General features: G+C 42.3%; 1 protein-coding gene across 1 annotated transcript in view; it reads right to left on the reverse strand.

Annotated features, from left to right (window-relative positions):
- LOC115324003 overlaps positions 1 to 23,719 on the reverse strand; it is a 135,873-nt gene that overhangs the window by 50,893 nt on the left and 61,261 nt on the right. The window contains exon 11 of the mRNA XM_042292938.1: positions 14,877 to 14,988. Within this exon, the coding sequence (XP_042148872.1) occupies positions 14,877 to 14,988 (112 nt within the window). The remainder of the gene's footprint in view (positions 1 to 14,876; positions 14,989 to 23,719) is intronic.

Genomic DNA, 23,719 nt, shown 5'->3' on the forward strand with positions numbered 1-23,719 from the left:
TAGAAACTCAACCGAAGGTGAAAACAATAGGTTATCGCAGACGACCGTGGAAAAAACAAAAACAATCAATAACGACAAAGTTGCAGACGGCTTTCCAGATATCCGGGCCTAGAGTAGCAGACGAACCGGCGGGAGTAGCGAAGGAAAGAAACCAAAAACTAAACCAAACAAGACAAAGCAAAATACACGATGGTTCGAACGTTAAGTTAACAAAACAAAAACAAAAAAAAAAAACAAAGGAAAAGACGCGGAGGCGTACCGTCGCCGGAAGCGTACAAATAGAGTATACCAAAAAATGGAAGAAGTTCTAGGACCGTCCAACGGGTGCCGGCCTTTACCGTAAAAGTCGCACAGACGTTAGGCATCCCGCCGCTAACAATCGCAATTTGTACTCCGTATACAACGTGACCGAAATTAACTTGATTTTCCCTACGACGCTCTCCTCTTTTTTTAGAGCGCAGCTCTTAGGGGCCCGTTCCCGGCTTGAGCGGCGTCGCCGTCGGCGTCGCCGTCGGCGTCGGCGTAACCAAGGTCATCCCAAGGTCACGTGACCCCCAAGGTCATCTCAAGGTCACGTGACCCCACGTGACCCCCTGAAGGTCACGTGACCCCTCGAGGTCACGTGACCCCTTCCAAGGTCATCTCAAGGTCACGTGACCCCAAGATGACCCCACGTGACCCCTTGAAGGTCACGTGACCCCCAAGTCACGTGACCCCTCTGAGGTCAAGTGACCCCCGAGGTCACGTGGTCGCCTCCCCAAGGTCACGTGACCCCCGAGGTCACGTGACCCCCAAGGTCACGTGACCCCTTCCAAGGTCATCTCAAGGTCACGTGACCCACGTGACCCCCAGGTCACGTGACCCCTCTGAGGTCACGTGACCCCCCGAGGTCACGTGACCCCCCGAGGTCACGTGACCCCTCCAGGTCACGTGACCCCAAGGTCACGTGGGGGTCACCTTTGGGGTCACGTGGCCTTGAGGTCACCCCCAGGTCACGCCTCCCCGAGGTCACGTGACCCCCTCCCCGAAGTCACGTGACACCCCCCCCCGGAGCATATTAAGGAATGAGGGGAGGAGGAGGAGAAGGGGGAGGGGTCTACCCTCCCCTCAGTACCCTTCACTCCTCCTCCTCAAGAGCTGCGCTCCAATTCGGCGTTACAGGGATTTGTAAACGGCTTCCACTTTTTTTCTTCTTTTCCATGCGCGAGAAGTACCGCTTTTTTATGTAAGTCCGCTTTTATTAGTTTCAGTATTAGCGTCAGGTTTGCAGGTCCATAATCGACTTGTTCCAGACCATACTTACACCGCAAAAACGTACGTGGTTCGGTATTGCCTTTTTGCTTCTCTGTCCGGAAACGATGATTAGCCAGCTCGCTTATTCGACAAAACGATTTTAAGCAATATATTCATCAGAACTGGGAATTGCAACAACAAAACGAATTAATCGATAGAACTGTAAAGTTGAAACGTAGCTATGCTCTGTAACGTTTGTCCACTGCCCTTTCCCAAGAAACAGGACGAAGGTACATTCTTTTTTTTGCCCTGCTGACAGGGTGTTTTCTTCAGGAGAGCCCTAAAATTGCGCCCCGAAAGCTGTAACATCTTTGCCACGCGAAGAAAATGTCCTTCACTCATGAGTTGGCACCTACTTTTTAGCATTTATACAACAAATCCTCGTGAAAAAAAAAAATTTTTTTTCATTGGTCACTTTACAGAGAGATAGCAAAACCAATGCTTTGTGGAGCATTCGTCTGGTTGCGGAAACTCCGAGCTCGCCAGGGGCGCTGCGATTACTTTTCGCCCGCGCTCCGCTGGAGTGGCCAGTATTGGCTTGCATGGTATTTGGATATACCAAGAAGACTTGATGGTTTCTTCCATCCGTAAGTTCCTGTTATAACTAGGGTTCAGTGTTCTCAATATTCGGACCTAGAACAAGCAACGGGGTTCTCGAATTTGCCAGAAATCTAAGTTTAAAGAAAGAATAAATAAAAGACGCGTCGCCGCCAGTACTCCAACCCTCGGCTTCCGCACGCGAGTGAAGCGCGGTAACCACTCGGCCACGCACGCGCTCGCTCATCGACGCGCGTGGCAATATGCGCTGGTTGGCTTCGCCACTAGTGACTGCGTCCACGTTACGTCTCTTATTGAAGCGCTGCCCACTGATCCCTATTGTAATAGGCTAGATCGCGGATCGGGAGCCCGTCGGTGTCGCCGTCGGCGGCCACTGCTTGACACGCTGAGCTGGCAAGCTTGCTCTCGTAGTGGAGTAAACAAAGTAACTTGCCGTCAACGAGATCGTCCTTGGGGAAGCCCAGAAGTTGATGAATGACAAAGAAGATTCATCTCGACAGCGGCTTTCCGGGAGTGAGTGCATTCCGCGTAGCAAAGCCTTCGAGCTTGTCGTCTGCTAAACCAAACTCAGCGAAACCGCCGCCGACTTCGCGGTAACTCTAGGTAACTCTCGCCTCATTGAGCTGCACTACAGCGGAGTCTCTCTTCACGATAAAATATTTATTTGTAAGGACTGCGAGAACTCTCAGTTTTAATGTTTGTACCGAAGCTATTTGACGGGCTTATCGAAAAGCATCCAAAAAAGTTTCAGTGCCGACAACAGTTTAGAAACGGGGAAAACGGCCCTTTTTCTCGTTCTTCCCATTGAGTCCCATGCATTGGTTGGTGTCAATCAATGGCCGCCGGTGGCGACACTCGGCCTCAGCTGCCGAGGCTGCGGTCGGCGATCCAGCCTACTACAATACAGATCAGTGCGTGGTGCCCGCTCCAACATGTTCCAATGCACCCTCGGCGTCTTGGCCGCGTCTACTCATTCCCGCGGCCGTGTTTCTTAACACGCCTTAAAGTAAAGGTCCGAACCTTAACATTCGAAACCTACCCAAGTCCAGCGTTGTTGTGGGTGTGTTTTCCTTCATTCCAACCGCCGGTGTTGCTCGAAGCTCGGGTTGTATGATGTGCCCTGCAGTTGAGCGCGGACGCCGGCAAGACACCGCCATGTGTTTTCTTGTTTTGTTTATCTGCGGTGGAAAATACATCTAGGAAGCTTTTGTGTGTTCGACGGTCCGGAAAGCATTACGTCTCGTTCTTCTTGTTCGTTCTTCTTGTTATCATATTGCTCTTCGCTCGCTGGCATACCGAATATACGTACGGGTATCGAGATGTTTGCGATGCTTTTTGTTAGCGCATGCCTGGGAATCTGTCTTTTCAATTTCAAAATCTTGATTTAAAAAAAAAAAAAAAAAATACATAGCGCCGATTGTGGGGCCCGAAAATTTTGTATAGCGCTGTGCTCAAGTAACCAGATGTTGAATAGAAATCAGGATAGCTGGGCGAGTTGGTATGTATTCATAATGAAACAGCGCGAATTTTTACAACAACAGAGGAAGGAACTGGACAGGACGAGCGCTCGTCCTTACCAGTTCCTTCCTGTGTGCTTTTAAAAATTCGCGCTGTTCCATTATGAATAGAAAGCTGGCTTCTACAAAAGATGTCTACGCCTGTCCAACCGCGGTATATGCGAAATGGTTCTGCTAGGAGCCGCACCTTGGGGCCATTGTCTTTTCGCACCCTTCCAATATACTTTCAATATTTTTTGTGTGGATAAACATTTTGCGATTTTTTCCAAGTGCAGCTTTGAGGAATATATCATAAGAACACAAATTCACAATTCTAAGTGATCTGTCTTAAGATAATTACCATGGTGGGATACTTGTACTATCGCGGACAATATGAGCTGAAACAACACTCCGGCCTGTGAACGGTACTACCTGCACCACCTGACGCATCAATCCGCAAACACGGCGCACCCTGAGGCCGAAATAAGTTCTCACTTGCGCTCACTGCTCCGCTGCGTTCTTCCGGCCGTCTGCTAGCGAAAATATTCGCCGACGGAACCATCATCACGACGCCTGTGCCGTGCAGCGAAATGTTCACGTTTTCAGCTATCATGCATTGCAGTGCATTTCGAGAAAGCGCCAAAGTGGAAAATGCGTTGTCACGCTCGCATCTCCTCGAGGAGCGCTGCCTGATGGAGCTGCCTTGGCCCTTAAAAGGAGCCGATCTGAATATCATCGAACACGTTTGGAGGCCCATCAAGATAGCCATGTTACGGCGTCCCCTCCACCGCGCCATTGCCGACGCATTGTGGAAAGCTGTGAGAGGTGAATGGGAGATGCTTCAGGCCGAGCCAGACTTCTTGGCCGTGCTCTATCAGCCCTTACCAGACAGGATGAGAGCCGTGAACGGGGTATTACCTTCCATTGTAAGCTTTAGTGTGACTCGGGGCCTCGTGAACCGGACTTCTGCTGATTGGAAGAAAGCCTGCTGCTGCGATTGATAAGATTGGCGCCGTAAGCCGGCGGGTACCTTTGAGTGGTGCATCCTTGATCTCGATCCTCTTGAATAGTGCAGTTCAACTTCCTCGCCGACTATTAATCTTTTGTGTCTTACATTGTCCTGTGCGAATATTCCTTCGATGAACTTTCAAGCTCCTTTTCCTGGCAAATATAGGACTGTTTGTTGCACTTTAGTAAGACTTGGAAGTTGTAAATAAAACACTGATGTTTTATCAGCACTTCTTTTGTTTGAAATAAACACGTGGGCCCAGTAACAAAGGACTATTATTTTTGAACCTTTCCATATTAGTCAAGGTTACCAAACCTCCGTAGTTACGTGTATGGTTACCGTTGTTTCTTATTACGCAGCTGTGCTCAATGAAAAAAAGTAAATATCTTGGAGCCGGACTAAATCCCATATACAAATTATGGCCTATAATTTACAATATCCTAATTTGTGCATGCACGTCATAAAAAAGTTAAAAAAAAATTTGCCGGGTTTTTTGAAGTGACTTCCAAAAAAACGATATTCGCAGTTGCAATTTAAGATACTTCATTTTTTCTTCATTAGTCAGAGTGTTTCCTACGTGATTCTACACGATAGAATAAAGTAAATCAATTGCAGAAAAGGAACGACAAGTGTAATCTTCTGCCTCCCCCCCCTCTCCCTCCTGCCCTACCACACACACGCGCGCTGTCGCACCCGCCGCCTTGCTTTCAGACGGCCGGAAGAGCGCAGTGGTGCAGCGAACGCAAGTGATAATTTATCTCGGCGTCAGAGTGCGCAGTCTGTGCGAAAAAAGGCGACAGGCCGCGCAGGTAGTACCATGCGCCGGCCAGAGCGCTGTCCCAGCTCATATTGTCCGCGATATTACATCTCTGTGACATAGTTTTTGCGCTGTTTTAAAATCAAAATCGCGAAAAATAGATTCGTATAAAAAAATATAATTCACTCTTTTTACAGGTAGGGTTTGCACCGGTATAAAAGACCAACTCGGAGTTCCTGACCGAGACCGCGGAGGGCGGGGGCGCAAAGTGCATTTGGACAGTTCTGCATTGCTCCGAGTAGAGCTAAATGCGAAAACGTGTCCAAACTGAATAGGCGCCAACTGACGAAGCACCATTCCTTCCCCCAAATTACATGATATTGCCCAGAGCGCGAGCAGCTGCAGAACCTGCCACTGTCTCCACCACACCCTCCGACAGGGTAGTTCGTATTGGTAGAGGCTGTACATCATGGTCGTAACAGAGAAACGATTCCGTTTTGTGTACTTCCTCTGGGGAGTAAATATCAAAACAATAATATTTTTTTTTATCTACCTATCTTCTATGCAATAGGTCATGTAAAGTGTTTTTGACGTACATGTTTCGTTGTGAGCACTTTTTTATAGTGCGACAAAGCTAGTGTGAATTAAAAAAAAATGTGGATGGACCTTTTAGCATATTTATGTGAATGAGTGAAGCCACTTTACAATCGGTATTTTTATTTCTAGTGGTGAGTTTGAATGTAGCTCGCTCATATTGCCCGTCTCCGCGAGCATCATGAGTGCACAGAAACTTGCGAATAAATATATTTAGCGGCGCACTTGCATGTCCCGACTCTACAGAATATATATTATGTTCACGGCTACAGTTTAATCCTTGGACATACAGATAATTTCATTTAAGTATATTTTGCGAAATATTCGTGTTTTCTGCAGTCACAAAAATTTAAACGCAAGATTACTCTGTTATACCCCTGTCAGATGCTGTCATAAAGTATATATATATTATTTTTTAAGTAGAGCTTCTTCCAAAGACTATCCTGCTAAAAGAGCTGCTGTCTCCCGACCGACCAAATGTCATTTAGCACTAATGTCAATTCCTTTATTATGACCACTCGCAGTTGAAACCAAAAGTAGTAGTGTTAAAATGACAAATTTCGACCTCATTACAATATTATTACGTTAAGTTTCATGTTTCTTTTTCTTTCAAAAAGAAGTTAGAAGGGTATAATGACACAACCAGATTTCATCTCATAACTGTGAACTTTTTGAGTGTGTCTTGCAACCGCTAGAAAATACCAAATTTGGACTTTCTTGGGAGGACCTCGGAGATACTGAAAAAATCGTATTTTTCGTGGTTGAAGGGTTTATTCTATCCATGCCTGTGCCCAACGCTTAGACACCACCAACGCCGTTATTACGTAATCGAAAAAACTATTTTCGCACCTAAAGGAATTTAGCGAGTTGCTTTAAAAGAAAACGTCATTTTGATGAAATGCTATTCCTGCCCATTGTGGCACTCCCCTCTTCTTTAAAAGAACGTGCAAACCACTAAGAAGAAAAGCACTCATCGGGAAAATGATTATCTGTGCCGAGGTTTGTATATTTGAAACTAATATAGGTGGTATAGACTCTCCAATATATACAACAATTTTATTACATCATAAGCTTAAATATTGATATCACACAACACCCTCATCTACTTTAGTACGTATATACACAATCGTTATAGCTTTCTATAATCTCACTCAGAACGTCAATCAGAAACTATGTTTTGAATTGTATTAATTTGTTTGCATGTATCCAGGTATATAATACCGTAATTTGGATTTGAAAGACAAAAGAGTACAGATCTGTATTCAATCTTTATTCGTGTGATTATTAATCATTGTTACTTGTGTACAGAAGCAAATGCCCTTATACACCTACAGGCACACTTCGCAGCAATTTACCATCTGGCAGTCTGCCGAATGAAGCAACCCAAACATGGCAGGTGGTTCCTGGGGGGAAATCTGCAAGGATTTTATTATTAGAGAAAACGACTTTTTTTTTTTAGTAATGCTGAACGCCTACTATACATGCATGAGAAAAGCTTCACAATATTTTATTTACGGACCACTTATTGTGCCTTTAAAACTTGGAGCAAAGATTTATTGTAGTTTATTACATTCTATGAGGACAATGTGGAAGGAAATTTTATAAAGTCGTCAATGAACACACTTCGCCAGACGTCGTTGATCTACTACCGTTTACCCAACGTATCTCAAAGCCATTTTAAAACGATGCCTTTATAGGGCACAAGCACTATCATGGCAAAATTCTGCGCACAAAAATATGTCTACATTGTTTATTTTAGTCACTTTGAAGAGTATGGAAAATAATATATTTGTAAACTAATAGTAAAATCAAGTATGTTAGTGAGTACAGCGTACTCAAGAGGCGGGGCAAACTCAAGCAACGCACCGTTAAATTTCGGTGCACTAAATAGAGAAAGCGCGACACAGTTATAGCAAAGACGACATCGCCGTTTTATTATTTTTAACCACAGAACTATTTTAGAAATTGGTAGTGTGCTGGAATGTGCTCATCAAGAAATGTAAAGTAAGCAGTACGATTCAGCACTCGTCAGTGCCATCCCTGTAGAAAACACGAAACAGCGCCAAAGTCCTGTTTATGTTTTACGGTCTTCCTTTCTCCACAATAAAACTGTAGATGAATTATTGGAAGAAAAGTTTAGTTTTCTGAGAACATAATTTGTGTGTAAGTTATATTCAATAGCGCATATAGCTGGCTCTTACAGTGTGTTGTCATTTCTCCCCGCATCGATCATCGCTTCAAAGTCGGCATACCTCTTTGCAAAACCTCAGCATACATTGACTCCTTCACTCCTCGAACGTCCTCCGATTGGAACCACCTTCCCGCATCTTTTGTAAACATATCATCAGTTAATTTATTTAGAGCTGCATTAGTTAATCATTTTTGCTAATACATATTAGGCTGATCTTTTCTTCTCTCTAGCAGAAGTGCATTGTTGGCCTTTGCTTTGCTTTTTTATGTTTTTGCATTGATGTTGTTCTTGTCCACCCCCTCTGTAATGCCCTCTGGGCCCTGAGGGTATTGAAATAAATAAATAAATAAATAAATAACATAGCTTTTTCCACAAAGCCCTTCACTCTTTCCAGTTTAGCAGACCGAGCATAGGAAAAGAGGTGGATGAAGTGGGGTAAATCCTCTTACATAGTAAGCAGAGATCTTTGTGCAAGGGTCTTCTTTTTTTCCCTTTATGTTAAAAATACTATACGCATCGTCACCTTAGCGACAATATTAACCAAATACCTTGCCTTTGTTACGGCTGGCCCAGCTACCACAGTTCTTTTGGGCAAAATTTGATTTTTGTATGATGATTGAAGGCAAGTTACGGCTTGTTACCCCAAAAGAAACCAAGTTAGTGCCAAACTTTACGTTCTTTGGCCAAAGACTCAATATCTGGGACCTTACTCGCCAAACAGGTGCTAGAGTTAGGCTTCATGCCTAATTGTTTGGCTTTTTTTTATGCTGTAACTTCGGGACACAGTGCCTAATAAGTGTCAGATTAGGCTTTACTGCTGTTTCTTCGAATTACCCGTGGCATGTTTGGTTCAAGTGTGGCACTTTGGCCATCCCTTGGCGGATGGCCAAGGGATGGCCAACGGGGTATTACCTTCCATTTTAAGCTTTAGTGTGACTCAGGGCCTCATGAACCGGACTTCTGCTGATTGGAAGAAAGCCTGCTGCTGCGATTGATAAGATTGGCGCCGTAAGCCGGCGGGTACTTTGGAGTGGTGCATCCTTGATCTCGATCCTCTTGAATAGTGCAGTTCAACTTCCCCGCCGACTATTAATCTTTTGTGTCTTACATTGTCCTGTGCGAATATTCCTTCGATGAACTTTCAAGCTCCTTTTCCTGGCAAATATAGGACTGTTTGTTGCACTTTAGTAAGACTTGGAAGTTGTAAATAAAACACTGATGTTTTATCAGCACTTCTTTTGTTTGAAATAAACACGTGGGCCCAGTAACAAAGGACTATTATTTTTGAACCTTTCCATATTAGTCAAGGTTAGCAAACCTCCGTAGTTACGTGTATGGTTACCGTTGTTTCTTATTACGCAGCTGTGCTCAATGAAAAAAATAAATATCTTGGAGCCGGACTAAATCCCATATACAAATTATGGCCTATAATTTACAATATCCTAATTTGTGCATGCACGTCATAAAAAAATTAAAAAAAAATTTGCCGGGTTTTTTGAAGTGACTTCCAAAAAAACGATATTCGCAGTTGCAATTTAAGATACTTCATTTTTTCTTCATTAGTCAGAGTGTTTCCTACGTGATTCTACACGATAGAATAAAGTAAATCAATTGCAGAAAAGGAACGACAAGTGTAATCTTCTGCCCCCCCCCCCCCTCTCCCTCCCGCCCTACCACACACACGCGCGCTGTCGCACCCGCCGCCTTGCTTTCAGACGGCCGGAAGAGCGCAGTGGAGCAGCGAGCGCAAGTGATAATTTATCTCGGCGTCAGAGTGCGCAGTCTTTGCGAAAAAAGGCGACAGGCCGCGCAGGTAGTACCATGCGCCGGCCAGAGCGCTGTCCCAGCTCATATTGTCCGCGATATTACATCTCTGTGACATAGTTTTTGCGCTGTTTTAAAATCAAAATCGCGAAAAATAGATTCGTATAAAAAAATATTATTCACTCTTTTTACAGGTAGGGTTTGCACCGGTATAAAAGACCAACTCGGAGTTCCTGACCGAGACCGCGGAGGGCGGGGGCGCAAAGTGCATTTGGACAGTTCTGCATTGCTCCGAGTAGAGCTAAATGCGAAAACGTGTCCAAACTGAATAGGCGCCAACTGACGAAGCACCATTCCTTCCCCCAAATTACATGATATTGCCCAGAGCGCGAGCAGCTGCAGAACCTGCCACTGTCTCCACCACACCCTCCGACAGGGTAGTTCGTATTGGTAGAGGCTGTACATCATGGTCGTAACAGAGAAACGATTCCGTTTTGTGTACTTCCTCTGGGGAGTAAATATCAAAACAATAATATTTTTTTTTATCTACCTATCTTCTATGCAATAGGTCATGTAAAGTGTTTTTGACGTACATGTTTCGTTGTGAGCACTTTTTTATAGTGCGACAAAGCTAGTGTGAATTTAAAAAAAAAATGTGGATGGACCTTTTAGCATATTTATGTGAATGAGTGAAGCCACTTTACCATCGGTATTTTTATTTCTAGTGGTGAGTTTGAATGTAGCTCGCTCATATTGCCCGTCTCCGCGAGCATCATGAGTGCACAGAAACTTGCGAATAAATATATTTAGCGGCGCACTTGCATGTCCCGACTCTACAGAATATATATTATGTTCACGGCTACAGTTTAATCCTTGGACATACAGATAATTTCATTTAAGTATATTTTGCGAAATATTCGTGTTTTCTGCAGTCACAAAAATTTAAACGCAAGATTACTCTGTTATACCCCTGTCAGATGCTGTCATAAAGTATATATATATTATTTTTTAAGTAGAGCTTCTTCCAAAGACTATCCTGCTAAAAGAGCTGCTGTCTCCCGACCGACCAAATGTCATTTAGCACTAATGTCAATTCCTTTATTATGACCACTCGCAGTTGAAACCAAAAGTGGTAGTGTTAAAATGACAAATTTCGACCTCATTACAATATTATTACGTTAAGTTTCATGTTTCTTTTTCTTTCAAAAAGAAGTTAGAAGGGTATAATGACACAACCAGATTTCATCTCATAACTGTGAACTTTTTGAGTGTGTCTTGCAACCGCTAGAAAATACCAAATTTGGACTTTCTTGGGAGGACCTCGGAGATACTGAAAAAATCGTATTTTTCGTGGTTGAAGGGTTTATTCTATCCATGCCTGTGCCCAACGCTTAGACACCACCAACGCCGTTATTACGTAATCGAAAAAACTATTTTCGCACCTAAAGGAATTTAGCGAGTTGCTTTAAAAGAAAACGTCATTTTGATGAAATGCTAATCCTGCCCATTGTGGCACTCCCCTCTTCTTTAAAAGAACGTGCAAACCACTAAGAAGAAAAGCACTCATCGGGAAAATGATTATCTGTGCCGAGGTTTGTATATTTGCAACTAATATAGGTGGTATAGACTCTCCAATATATACAACAATTTTATTACATCATAAGCTTAAATATTGATATCACACAACACCCTCATCTACTTTAGTACGTATATACACAATCGTTATAGCTTTCTATAATCTCACTCAGAACGTCAATCAGAAACTATATTTTGAATTGTATTAATTTGTTTGCATGTATCCAGGTATATAATACCGTAATTTGGATTTGAAAGACAAAAGAGTACAGATCTGTATTCAATCTTTATTCGTGTGATTATTAATCATTGTTACTTGTGTACAGAAGCAAATGCCCTTATGCTGCGAAGTGTGCTACAGGCACACTTCGCAGCAATTTACCATCTGGCAGTCTGCCGAATGAAGCAACCCAAACATGGCAGGTGGTTCCTGGGGGGAAATCTGCAAGGATTTTATTATTAGAGAAAACGATTTTTTTTTTTTTTAGTAATGCTGAACGCCTACTATACATGCATGAGAAAAGCTTCACAATATTTTATTTACGGACCACTTATTGTGCCTTTAAAACTTGGAGCAAAGATTTATTGTAGTTTATTACATTCTATGAGGACAATGTGGAAGGAAATTTTATAAAGTCGTCAATGAACACACTTCGCCAGACGTCGTTGATCTACTACCGTTTACCCAACGTATCTCAAAGCCATTTTAAAACGATGCCTTTATAGGGCACAAGCACTATCATGGCAAAATTCTGCGCACAAAAATATGTCTACATTGTTTATTTTAGTCACTTTGAAGAGTATGGAAAATAATATATTTGTAAACTAATAGTAAACTCAAGTATGTTAGTGAGTACAGCGTACTCAAGAGGCGGGGCAAACTCAAGCAACTCACCGTTAAATTTCGGTGCACTAAATAGAGAAAGCGCGACACAGTTATAGCAAAGACGACATCGCCGTTTTATTATTTTTAACCACAGAACTATTTTAGAAATTGGTAGTGTGCTGGAATGTGCTCATCAAGAAATGTAAAGTAAGCAGTACGATTCAGCACTCGTCAGTGCCATCCCTGTAGAAAACACAAAACAGCGCCAAAGTCCTGTTTATGTTTTACGGTCTTCCTTTCTCTACAATAAAACTGTAGATGAATTATTGGAAGAAAAGTTTAGTTTTCTGAGAACATAATTTGTGTGTAAGTTATATTCAATAGCGCATATAGCTGGCTCTTACAGTGTGTTGTCATTTCTCCCCGCATCGATCATCGCTTCAAAGTCGGCATACCTCTTTGCAAAACCTCGGCATACATTGACTCCTTCACTCCTCGAACGTCCTCCGATTGGAACCACCTTCCCGCATCTTTTGTAAACATATCATCAGTTAATTTATTTAGAGCTGCATTAGTTAATCATTTTTGCTAATACATATTAGGCTGATCTTTTCTTCTCTCTAGCAGAAGTGCATTGTTGGCCTTTGCTTTGCTTTTTTATGTTTTTGCATTGATGTTGTTCTTGTCCACCCCCTCTGTAATGCCCTCTGGGCCCTGAGGGTATTGAAATGAATGAATAAATAAATAAATAAATAACATAGCTTTTTCCACAAAGCCCTTCACTCTTTCCAGTTTAGCAGACCGAGCATAGGAAAAGAGGTGGATGAAGTGGGGTAAATCCTCTTACATAGTAAGCAGAGATCTTTGTGCAAGGGTCTTCTTTTTTTCCCTTTATGTTAAAAATACTATACGCATCGTCACCTTAGCGACAATATTAACCAAATACCTTGCCTTTGTTACGGCTGGCCCAGCTACCACAGTTCTTTTGGGCAAAATTTGATTTTTGTATGATGATTGAAGGCAAGTTACGGCTTGTTACCCCAAAAGAAACCAAGTTAGTGCCAAACTTTACGTTCTTTGGCCAAAGACTCAATATCTGGGACCTTACTCGCCAAACAGGTGCTAGAGTTATGCTTCATGCCTAATTGTTTGGCTTTTTTTATGCTGTAACTTCGGGACACAGTGCCTAATAAGTGTCAGATTAGGCTTTACTGCTGTTTCTTCGAATTACCCGTGGCATGTTTGGTTCAAGTGTGGCACTTTGGCCATCCCTTGGCGAGCCAAATACGCGTCATTGAAACGCAAAATAAAAGTGCATGGTACTAACTAACTCAGTGGAGAAAACCTTACAAAATCAAAGTTGGAGCCCTCGAATTGCCAAGTTTGTGCCAAGTTAGGCGTTCCTGTTGCGTGCCACCTGTAATTTGTTCCGACTTGCAAATTTTGCTTACGCCTTTGTTGTGCTTGTACGCCGCTGCACTAATAGATGTACCTGAACAAGAGGGCTATTGCTAAAAAACCATAAATATGTTATGCACGCTGAAAGGTACAAACGCTTTTGCCACATTTCCTTTTTCTAAACGCCATCCGCCGGAATGTTTGCCAGAGGAAGACGTTTATTTCGGAGGAGGAGTGTAGTGGATAAGGAGAGCTCAATCATCACAGTTCGTGGGCGGTTGATATTAGGTATTATTTACTTGAAGGTGAACATTTCGGCAGACGTCTGCCTAATTGGGATAAATGTTATAAATAAATAAAGGGCAAACGCCAACCAATGAGAAGCTGTGGTGCCTCGCTTCTCAATGGTAGAGCGGAGAATTGTCATAAGGTTTGTGTGCGGAATCGAATAATACATGTCTTGAATATCTATTGAAAATCCAGATGTGACACCCGTTCCATTTTCTTGAAGATATCCTGTCATTTCTGTCTTTCTGTCATATCCTGTCATTTCTGTCTTTGTGTTCTAGATATTTTTAATGTTCAAGCTGATATAATTACAAGTATGTACCAACAAGCTCAACTCTTAACCGTTACTCAGCGCTACACTCTCGATCAAATTTGCGTACGTCATTCTTACGTTGGCGGACTTTTTCCTTGGGGTTTTTTGTTTCGCCGACGTATGAAGCGGAACACTCAGCACAGGGAATTTGGTACACAACGCCTTGTGCTTTTTCTCTCGCTGAACGGTCTTTCGGACGAGGCATTAGGCGCTCAAGCGCCCTAGATCCATAAGCCAAATGTTCCCCTCCGGCCTATCGTGAATTTTACAACGTCACCGCTTCGGGCGCTATCCAACTACCTCCTCAGCATACGTCAGTGGACTACGACACTTAGAAGAGACAATAAAAAAACAGGCCCCTACCATAGAGGCTAACGAAGATGCTGATCCTCGTTTGTAAATAACCAACTTTGAAGAAAACGAAGGTACCGCACTTGGTTTGAAAACTAACCCCCGTAAAAAAACGAAGATACTGCCCTACATTCACCGCAGAAGAAATGAAAGAAGCTGCTTCGCTTTTAAATAGCCCCCCTGAAGAAGGTGCCGAGCCGGCACCGCAACGTTGGGACCCTACGATCTGTTAGGGATTGGTTGGCGTTTGCCCTTTATTTATTTATAGGGATTATTTACTTTTTTTTTTTAATTCAGCTCGGCAAATTAGCATTTTAAATTTGTATGTAAGGCCCAAGATCTCACGGTTTTGTAAATTGATATCTAGTAAAGAATAAAAACTGTACTCCGCTTAATACCTATTTGGACGGATCTGGAGTATGAGAGAACAGTCTTTATATGATGGCCCGGTTGACAGAGCCACGTAACTATATATCCCAATCTGGAAATCATCGGCTCATTCGGTTCTGTCCAGGACACCAACGCTTTTTCCTTCGAGACGGGAGCTACCTTCACTTCGGTTGGAGCACGCAAACCTGTAAACAAGATAACGCGTACATACTTAGTCCAGTTATTCAGTACAGAGGATATACATTTTTAATATTTCACCTGTGCATTCTAGTGCCTTGGAGGAGGCGCATTTGTATTTGCATCGTGATATGACCTTGCATATACTACACACAACGTATTCACAAACAGGTAAACATAAGTTTGTAACTGTCGTTTACCGATTGAGGTGTGCGATACGATAGAGCAGCAGAGCTGTATAGACTTCGTCGGTCCTAGAAAATGCCTCTTTGGAGCCGATACTCAATGTGAATAAATGTTTGTTCTCGTTTCTCTTTGGGGGTAATATGTTACTCAAAATTTGCCCTCACATGTTAGTTAAAGTCACTGCAAACGGCTAAGGAGAGTTTAAAGTATACAAATATGATATGTTTTTTTTTGTAATATTGAGTATACTTTTACCAGATTTTAGGGAAATGAGCTCCATTTCTGCATTAATAAAAACACTAAAATAGATATATTTATAACTGTATTATGTATTAGTCCAAACCATTCAAACATTCTCAATTTTATATATCTTGCGCCATTTCTTTTTAAGTAGTTCGTTTGTACATAATTTGCGAATGTGATTCTAGAAAGTGTTTTGATTGACGTGTTTAATTTATTTTTCAGTAGAAAACTTATATTATCCTTGCTTATATTCTGTTTACATGTTGTAAACCTTCGATAAAATAAACAAAACAAATATCATTATTTGTCATATTTCGTGAAAATATGAACGTTCTGCAAAGTACCAGAGTGAAGCAATGTAAATCTCCACTTCTATACTTTTGAAATTTTATATATCCGGAAGCAAATTAGCTACGTTATCCACATATAGTCAGATCTGTGCATCTTAAATGTTCTACTCTATATACTGTATTTAACATACCTTTGTTAAAATTTCGGCATCTTGCCAAATCATTTCGTCTAGTGTATTTGCTGGTCTATCTTAATTACATTTCTCGCCATCCTGTACTCAGCCCCTCAAATACGTTTTTCAACTTCCAAAAATATTTGTCACCGGAACAATCTACGGATCCAGGGATCGTCACACTCCACGGTAAAGCTGAACCGACTGCAGACTTGAAGGCAAGCGACCGAACACAAGACAGGAAGCAAGGCATAAGCAAACCTTAGTCTCCAAATGCCGCCAATAGACGACCGAATGGATAGCCCCAAGTACGCCCGCCTTTATGTGTCCTCCTGTCCGCTTTTTTTGTCAGGTTGTTTTTGAATTGCAACTTACACTTGGAGTTAACAAAGTTCGGGTGACATCATCCGATTTTACACCTTTTGTCTGAAGCCAGGGTGGTTCCGTAAGCGGAAGACTGCGAGGCCAACGCTTCGCACGGTCACAATCGACCATTTTAGAAAATCGCTGGTTCAAGTGGTTTCGGTGCAAAAATGCGCGAACCCGTCTTCAAGTGAGCATCAACACACTCTCAGAGCCGTATATGAAAATAGTTTGGCTAATCTATTATCTCGCCGCCGTGACGGCCCCCTCCCGAGTGAGCCAATCAGCCCGCGGCGCAGAGCAAGAGGCGTCGGCGCATGCGCGTGAACTCCCGGCTGCTCCTAGCTAAGCGGGGAGGGTCGCCATTTTCATTCATTCGCCTGGCGGAATGCATAGGGGGATCGACATCCAAATTTCGGTTCTTTCATTTTTTTGCAGGCTTTGGCAAGAAAAAGATATAGTGTTATTCCTCGGTGGCTTAAAAAGCTAACGAATGTAGTTTCACCACGTATGAACGCAAACTTTGATTCAGGCAAACAAGAAATAAGCCTGTAACAGGCGACGCGTAGCCTCGACAGTGCTCGGCGCTGGCAGGCGTTGCGTAAAAATGGTGGTCGTCTCCTCTTTGCTCCCTTCTTTCTCCCTCGCTCCTTTGGCGCTCTCCTCCCTTTCCTTCTCTTTTCTCGTCTCCGGTGCCTTCGTCGCCACGCCCACTGGTCAACTCTCCCCTTATACGGCTCTACACTCCCTCGGCCGAAGAAGCTATACTTGTTTGTACCTCAAGAACCGCAGTAAAACATGTCAGACTTTTCGCGGAGCACTACAATTTTCCACCTTTATGTAGAGAATTAAGGTATGTGTAGATACATCGTAGAGTAGATATTTTTTTACCTTATAAGGACGTGCACGTTTCAAACGCAAAAAGCTTCGCCCTTTCTCCCGACAACCAAATCTTGTAAGAACTACTTCGTGCGGCGTATAAAGAATACTCAAAAACTCCCTGTTTTCTTAGTCTGAAAACTAGTATAGATCCTGCTGGTTTTATTGAGCGGCAGTGACCTAAATTGGGCTGCCCCAAGGCCCCTTGTGTGCCTATTGTGGATTAACTTTGGATTCCAAGCTCGTCAAAAAGCGTTTCTCTCCTCTCATCTCGAATGCGCAGTATTTTTTTTTCTTCATTTGTTTTGCGGAGTTGTTTCCGCAGAGGGGGCAGAGATAAAGGCACAACGCCTGACATAGCCTCTGCCCCCCCCCTCCCCCCCAATCGTACAGTTCAACATGGAGCAACAAAAGTTACAATCAAGCAAAAAAATAATATAACCGCTGTAACGAGATAAAACAGCGCTTTGTACCGATAACATAATTGATGAAATCATTAATAAACGCGAAATGAAGCGTTCACAAAAACAGGTCAAACAATTCCTTGAAGATAAAAACAAGAACATCTGCACACTCTGTTTATGGGCAAATAACACAGTATTCACGAGGTCAAAGAGATACTGCAATGCAAATTTGAACTACAGAAAAAAAGTGCACAACGTTACACCTAGAAACAAATTATACCAAAGAAAATGCTACCTCACTTGCCACTAGAATATTTCTGCAAAAATGTTTGAAACTACCAAACGGCTGGTCAAAGTTTATGTTGATATCTGTTCTATTAAGCAGTTTAATGATCTGAAAGTGTGATGCTTGTCGACTATAGTTTGTTCTCACGTGTGGTGTTTTTCGAATTGGGTTCCGTAATAAGCATTGATGAGAACTGGTAATGGGCGTCGAGTGGAGCCTATTTCTATCTATCATTTGCAACAGCTTGAAATAATAAATTTGATTTGCCTTAAGAACAATATACTTGATAAAGAGTGGCTGCGTTCTTAAAATCCTTATGTCGTCCCTATAATTTTCACATATCCGTAGTATATTTTTTTGTAAAGTGATTAGTTTATTGTAGTTTGTAGCTGTTGTTGTACCCCACACTATCATGCCGTAACTGATCCTAGAATAAGATAGGGGGTAATATAACGTTAGTCTAAGCCAGGCAGGAATTAGATTTTGAATTTTATAAAGAATGCCTGTAACTCGGGACAAGTCGGCTTTTAGTTTGCTGGCGTGCGTATTCCAACAAAGGTCCTCAGTGAACCAACCACCTAAAAATTTTTGTTCAACCACCTGCTCAAGTACAGAGCCTTCAAATTTTATGTTTATAATGCTTTCATCTCGGTTGCCCGTTGGCTTAAGAATCAGATACTTAGGGCCGGTTGCACCAACGCCGCTTAACGCAAAGCGGAGCTTAGCCGGGAACCTAAGCTTAGTTTCGGTTTCGTTCGGTTGCACCAAACTCGCTTATCGATAAACCTAGCACTAAACTACGCTTAACTTGAGCGCTCAACATTGGGCGCATTGCTTTTGGTTGTTTCTTAATCCTGGATCAAAAACATGGCGGCTGGTTTGTCGCGGTCGACGCGGTTGACGAAATTGATCGTGCAAAGTGTTTTAGGCTACATCAGCGTGAAAGTTTCGACAGAATGGCTTCGATTATGACAAGGATGCAAAATATTGTCGCGTGAAGTGTTTATCGACCCCTGTTTTCAAGTCGGCTCTCCACTCTCGGGGCGTGTTAGCCCTAACCGAGATACGTACGGAGGGTACGGAGCTGTGGGTCTGTGGGGCTCACGGGGCTCACGTCTGTCTTCCCGTTGGTTCTTCTGTCGACGAGCTTATTCGTATGTACTTACTAATTTCCGCATAACCGTAACGTATTGTTATTTACCACCGTGTTTATTTACACTTGCAGCGCGTATCCTTCAATTCGATCAGCGTGTTGAATAGTGGCAGTACATGATCTCAGCGATCAGCTGATTGTCGACGCCTCTGCCGTTCGCATTAGATTCGCGGCGCTTTTAAGTAATAAAACGACGAAAATTCAATGTCTTTCGTTTTCTGAGTTTTGAGACAATCTTCAGTGAATTTCCCTAATCTCGCGAGGAGAATCTTGGCTTCAGAAAACTGTATCGTTCTATAACCGTAACTTTTTTGGTGATCGCGATTTTTTTAGGAATATTTTGCTTTATATCTTTCATTCGTGGCGACGACAAATCGTAACGACTACTATGCTAGATTCGTTCATTGCTGTATTGGGGCAGGCTGGGGCAGGCGATGCGAAGAGACGACCGTTCTTATCGGCACGATGTGATGTACTAGTGGGAGTTTTTTTTTTCTGAACTCGACAGGTTTGCGTGGCGAGTTCGTCAGTGTCTTGAACTTCATCGGTCTCAGGCTTGACTTGATATTAGTAGTCATCTTACCTGCCTACTTATATCGATGATGTTTTGTCTTCAGCGATGTAGCGAGTAGAGTGTCCTTCTCGCGTTCGGTGAGATTTGGGGCCCCCGATGGCTCCTTCACCTCGAAATGTGAGCACGAAAACTACTACCACTGTCAAAATATCCTGTTATCAACCGATATTAAACACACAATCACAGATGTAAAGAGAATTCGTGTTTATTTGAAGCTTTGACTTCTGTTATTGAAAGTTAAACGAAAAAATGATTGAATTTGGAGACCTTTATTTTTTTTACACACCGAAGAAATACAGCGAAAAGCAGACGTCGACGACGACTACTATGGCAGTTCTTTTTTTTTTTTTTTTACATCACGTGATTTCTCTCCGCCAATCGTATTCGTCCCTCTGATCGTTCCCTAGTTCGCTCTGTTTGTCCCTAGATTCCCTACGCAAATCCAGCGTTTAGCTAGGGGCGCGTCTGTAAAGCCGGCTTAACGTTGGTGCAACCGGAATTTAAACCCGTGCTTACCTGAGCTCGGTTTAGGGCGCTAAGCCGGCTTAGGAAAGTGCCGCTTTGGGTTAAGGTAAGCGGCGTTGGTGCAACCGGCCCTTAGTTTTATTGGTATTGAGGCTTAAACTATTTATTTGTAACCATTTGGATAGTTTTGTAAGATATTCATTGGCTAATTTTTCCACACTTTTTTTTGTTGAACCTGGAAAAAAAAACATTTGTCATCTGCATACATTGTCATCTCGGGGCAACCTGGTATATCCGTTATATCATTTATATACACTAGAAATAGCGTCGACCCCAAAATAGAGCCCTGAGGAACCCCATAACGTATTTTCATTTTACTTGATATCATATCATATACGCACACGCATTGGTACCGATTTGTGAGATATGTTTTAATTAATTTTGACGCCACTCCACTTACTCCGTACATTTGAAGTTTTTTAAGTAAAATACCGTGTTGTACGGTGTCGAAAGCTTTCATTAGATCTAAAAATAAACCTAGAGTGACAAGTTTTCTCTCAATATTCTCAACTATTTTATCTTTTATTTCAATCAGGGTGATTCGGCAGACTTGCTTTTCTGGAAGCCATACTGGAACTTAGAAATAATTTGAAATTTTTGAAAAAAAAATATTTAGCCTCTCATTGATAACGCGTTCAAATATCTTTGAAAACACAGAGAGAACAGATATCGGCCTGTAATTATTAACTGCAGTTTCTCCTCCGCCCTTATACACAGGGATGACTTTTGCGACTTTTAACTCATCGGGGAACTCACCAGGCTCTAGCATCTTATTTATTATATTCGATAATACTGGACTTACCATGCAAGCGGTGCATTTAATTGGTAAAGCTTTAGTTCCATCCTCACCTGCAGCCACATTGTTATCTTAACTATTTATTATTTTGTAAATTTCTTCATAAGAAGTTGGAGCAAGCGTAATCGAATTTTGTTGATTTTTTTATCTTCCACAGTCATCATTAGTTGTATTTTTAGCCGCGCACGTGCCAATATTGATAAAATGCGAATTCATTGCGTCTGCGAGCTCTTTCCCTGCGACACTTACATTATCGATTACCAGTTCCGTGACACTACAGCGTTTTTGCTTTTTGTTTGTTAAATCATTTACTGTATTCCAAACTTTTCGATGGTCATTGTGAATATGCTGAAATTTATTTTTTTTAATACTCAGATTTTGCTTGTTTTAAGTCAGAGTTCAACTTGTTTCTAAATTTTTTAAACTCAGACAGTAAACTTAGATCACGATGATGTATGAAGGCATGGTCCTTGCGGTCTTTCTATTTTAATTCTTTTATATAAATCATTTGTTATCCACGGTTTTCTAATCTTTTTAGGCTTTGTTTTAGTTTTACATAGAGGAAATGCTATATAATAACAACGTTCGAATTTATACAGGAAGTAATTATAGGATTTTGTCGGATCATGTTCATTATAAACGTCTTCCCAGTTTTCTTGATCTATTAAGTAACCAAAAATTCTTAGCGTTTCTTCGTTTATTTTGCGGTGATCACGTTTTTCTTTATTTAGATTACTTTTCGCGGTTGAAGGAGTTGCAATGCAAAAGATAGGTAAATGGTCGCTTATGTCGCGCAAGATAACGCCAGCTGAGATCTGGTTACATTCTATGTTTGTTAGACAAGCGTCAAGTGATGTCGCAGTGGCTGAGGTAACCCTTGTAGGCAACGTTATGGCGTTGTTACAGGCGTATTGTTGAATAAGATCTCTGAATTCTCTCGCATGTCCGTCATCCAAAGCAGAGTCTATATTCATATCACCAAGAATCATAAATGGTAGGTTAGGCCCCAGAGCACAAAATAAGTTTTCAATGAATGACATAAATGCATGCACGTTGCCGTTTGGCGGCCTGTACACAGCTGCGACTACAATATGTGGGAACTTAACAATCAAAACATTCTACATCATCATTTATTCTTGTTAAATCTTCTAAAATCTGATATTGTAGGTTATCTTTTACATAAATGGCTATACCGCCCCCCTTTTGTTAACTCTGCACACATTTTCACATCTTTAACCACGCAGAAGTGGTGGCAAATCCTCGCTTTTTAACCAAGTTTCTGTGAGTGCGATTGCATCGAATTCTATATTTAAAGAGTGTAAAGGATTTCAAGATTGTCAAATTTATTTTTTACACTTCTTGTATTTAAATGTATTGCGGAAAACTGCCTATCGTTTCTTCTGTATTTTTTGTTAAATGACAGGCAGTCGTAATAATTACAGTCGGTGAGAGCTTCTTCGGTCATCATCGCTACGATTGTCCAGAAGGGCTATCACTGTGATTAGTTTGCTATCTTTTCAACATCCGACAGGCAAGCGATCCTGATTGAGTTCTCATTCTCGGTTTTTCTGGTGAAGACCTTGCCCCCAGATGACCACACGAACTTCCATCATACGGACTTTTTCTTTGAGATGGCAGCACCAAGTAGTCTTTTGTTTGAGCCCGTTAGGTGTTCGTTGAGGTAATCGGGGTGATTGCTCCCCCCGTAGTCAAGGTCTTTGGTCGTGAATCGGTGCTTTTTGCTTTTATGTAGTATCTTATCTCGTTTCGAGCGCTGCACAATCGGACACCGGGACAATTATATTCTTATCCGATGTTTTGAAAGACGGGACTCTGTGACACGCGTCAATATCTGAATCTGTGATCGGCTCGTCTAGAATAGTTCCAATACGTTTTACAATGTCGTACGGGTCACCTTCATCGGGGACGCCTTTAATTTCAAGATTGTTTGATCGCTGGTGCTGCTGGAGCTCCTCGATCTTCTCGCTCAGCCTTCGGTTCTCGGAGGACAATTCTTCATTTTGTTTAGTCAGCTTTTGCATTTCCATCCGAATTTCGTGTATTTCTTTTTTTAATTTCATTCACACTATCGCATGTGTCACTGCAGTTTTTGACACTATCCTTGGTATTTCGAAGGTCAACTCTGAGTTCACGTCTTAAGTCATCAACTGCCTTCGCGATTTCTTTACCGGTTTCTTTGTTCATACCGCAGACTAGGAAGGCGAAATTACGCAGACTACACAGCAGAAATTTGACACTTTAAGAAGATCAATCACAAAAACAAACAAAAAAAGAATAACAATGTGCTGTGTTCGGCAGCAGTGCGCAAAACAGGTATATGTATATTCTCTTTTAGACAAAAAAGTAATTCTCACCTGCAATAACAGACGGTTAGTGTATGCACTGCTTCCGCGCCACTGCCGAACTGAAGACCAGGCCGGTAGACTGGCTTCCTTTTACGAAGAAATCCGCCGCTGGTGTCGCCCTGATTGCGTCTCGAGGTGCTATCAGGGTCGGATGATGACGATGTGATTCTTGAAGTGATGGGTTGCTTGTATGGCCATGGAAAACTGCAATAACAGATGTTTAGTGTATGCACCGCTTGCGCGCCACTACCGAACTGAAGACCAGGCCGGTAGACTGGCTTTCTTTTACGAAGAAATCCGCCGCTGGTGTCGCCCTGATTGCGTCTCGAGGTGCTATCAGGGTCGGATGATGACGATGTGATTCTTGAAGTGATGGGTTGCTTGTATGGCCATGGAAAACTGCAATTACAGACGGTTAGTGTATGCACCCCTTGCGCGCCACTGCCGAACTGAAGACCTGGCCGGTAGACTGGCTTCCTTTTTCGAAGAAATCCGCCGCTG

The sequence above is a fragment of the Ixodes scapularis genome, unplaced genomic scaffold, assembly GCF_016920785.2.
Source record: "Ixodes scapularis isolate PalLabHiFi unplaced genomic scaffold, ASM1692078v2 PGA_scaffold3__209_contigs__length_174095766, whole genome shotgun sequence".
In the NCBI taxonomy this organism is placed as follows: domain Eukaryota; kingdom Metazoa; phylum Arthropoda; class Arachnida; order Ixodida; family Ixodidae; genus Ixodes; species Ixodes scapularis.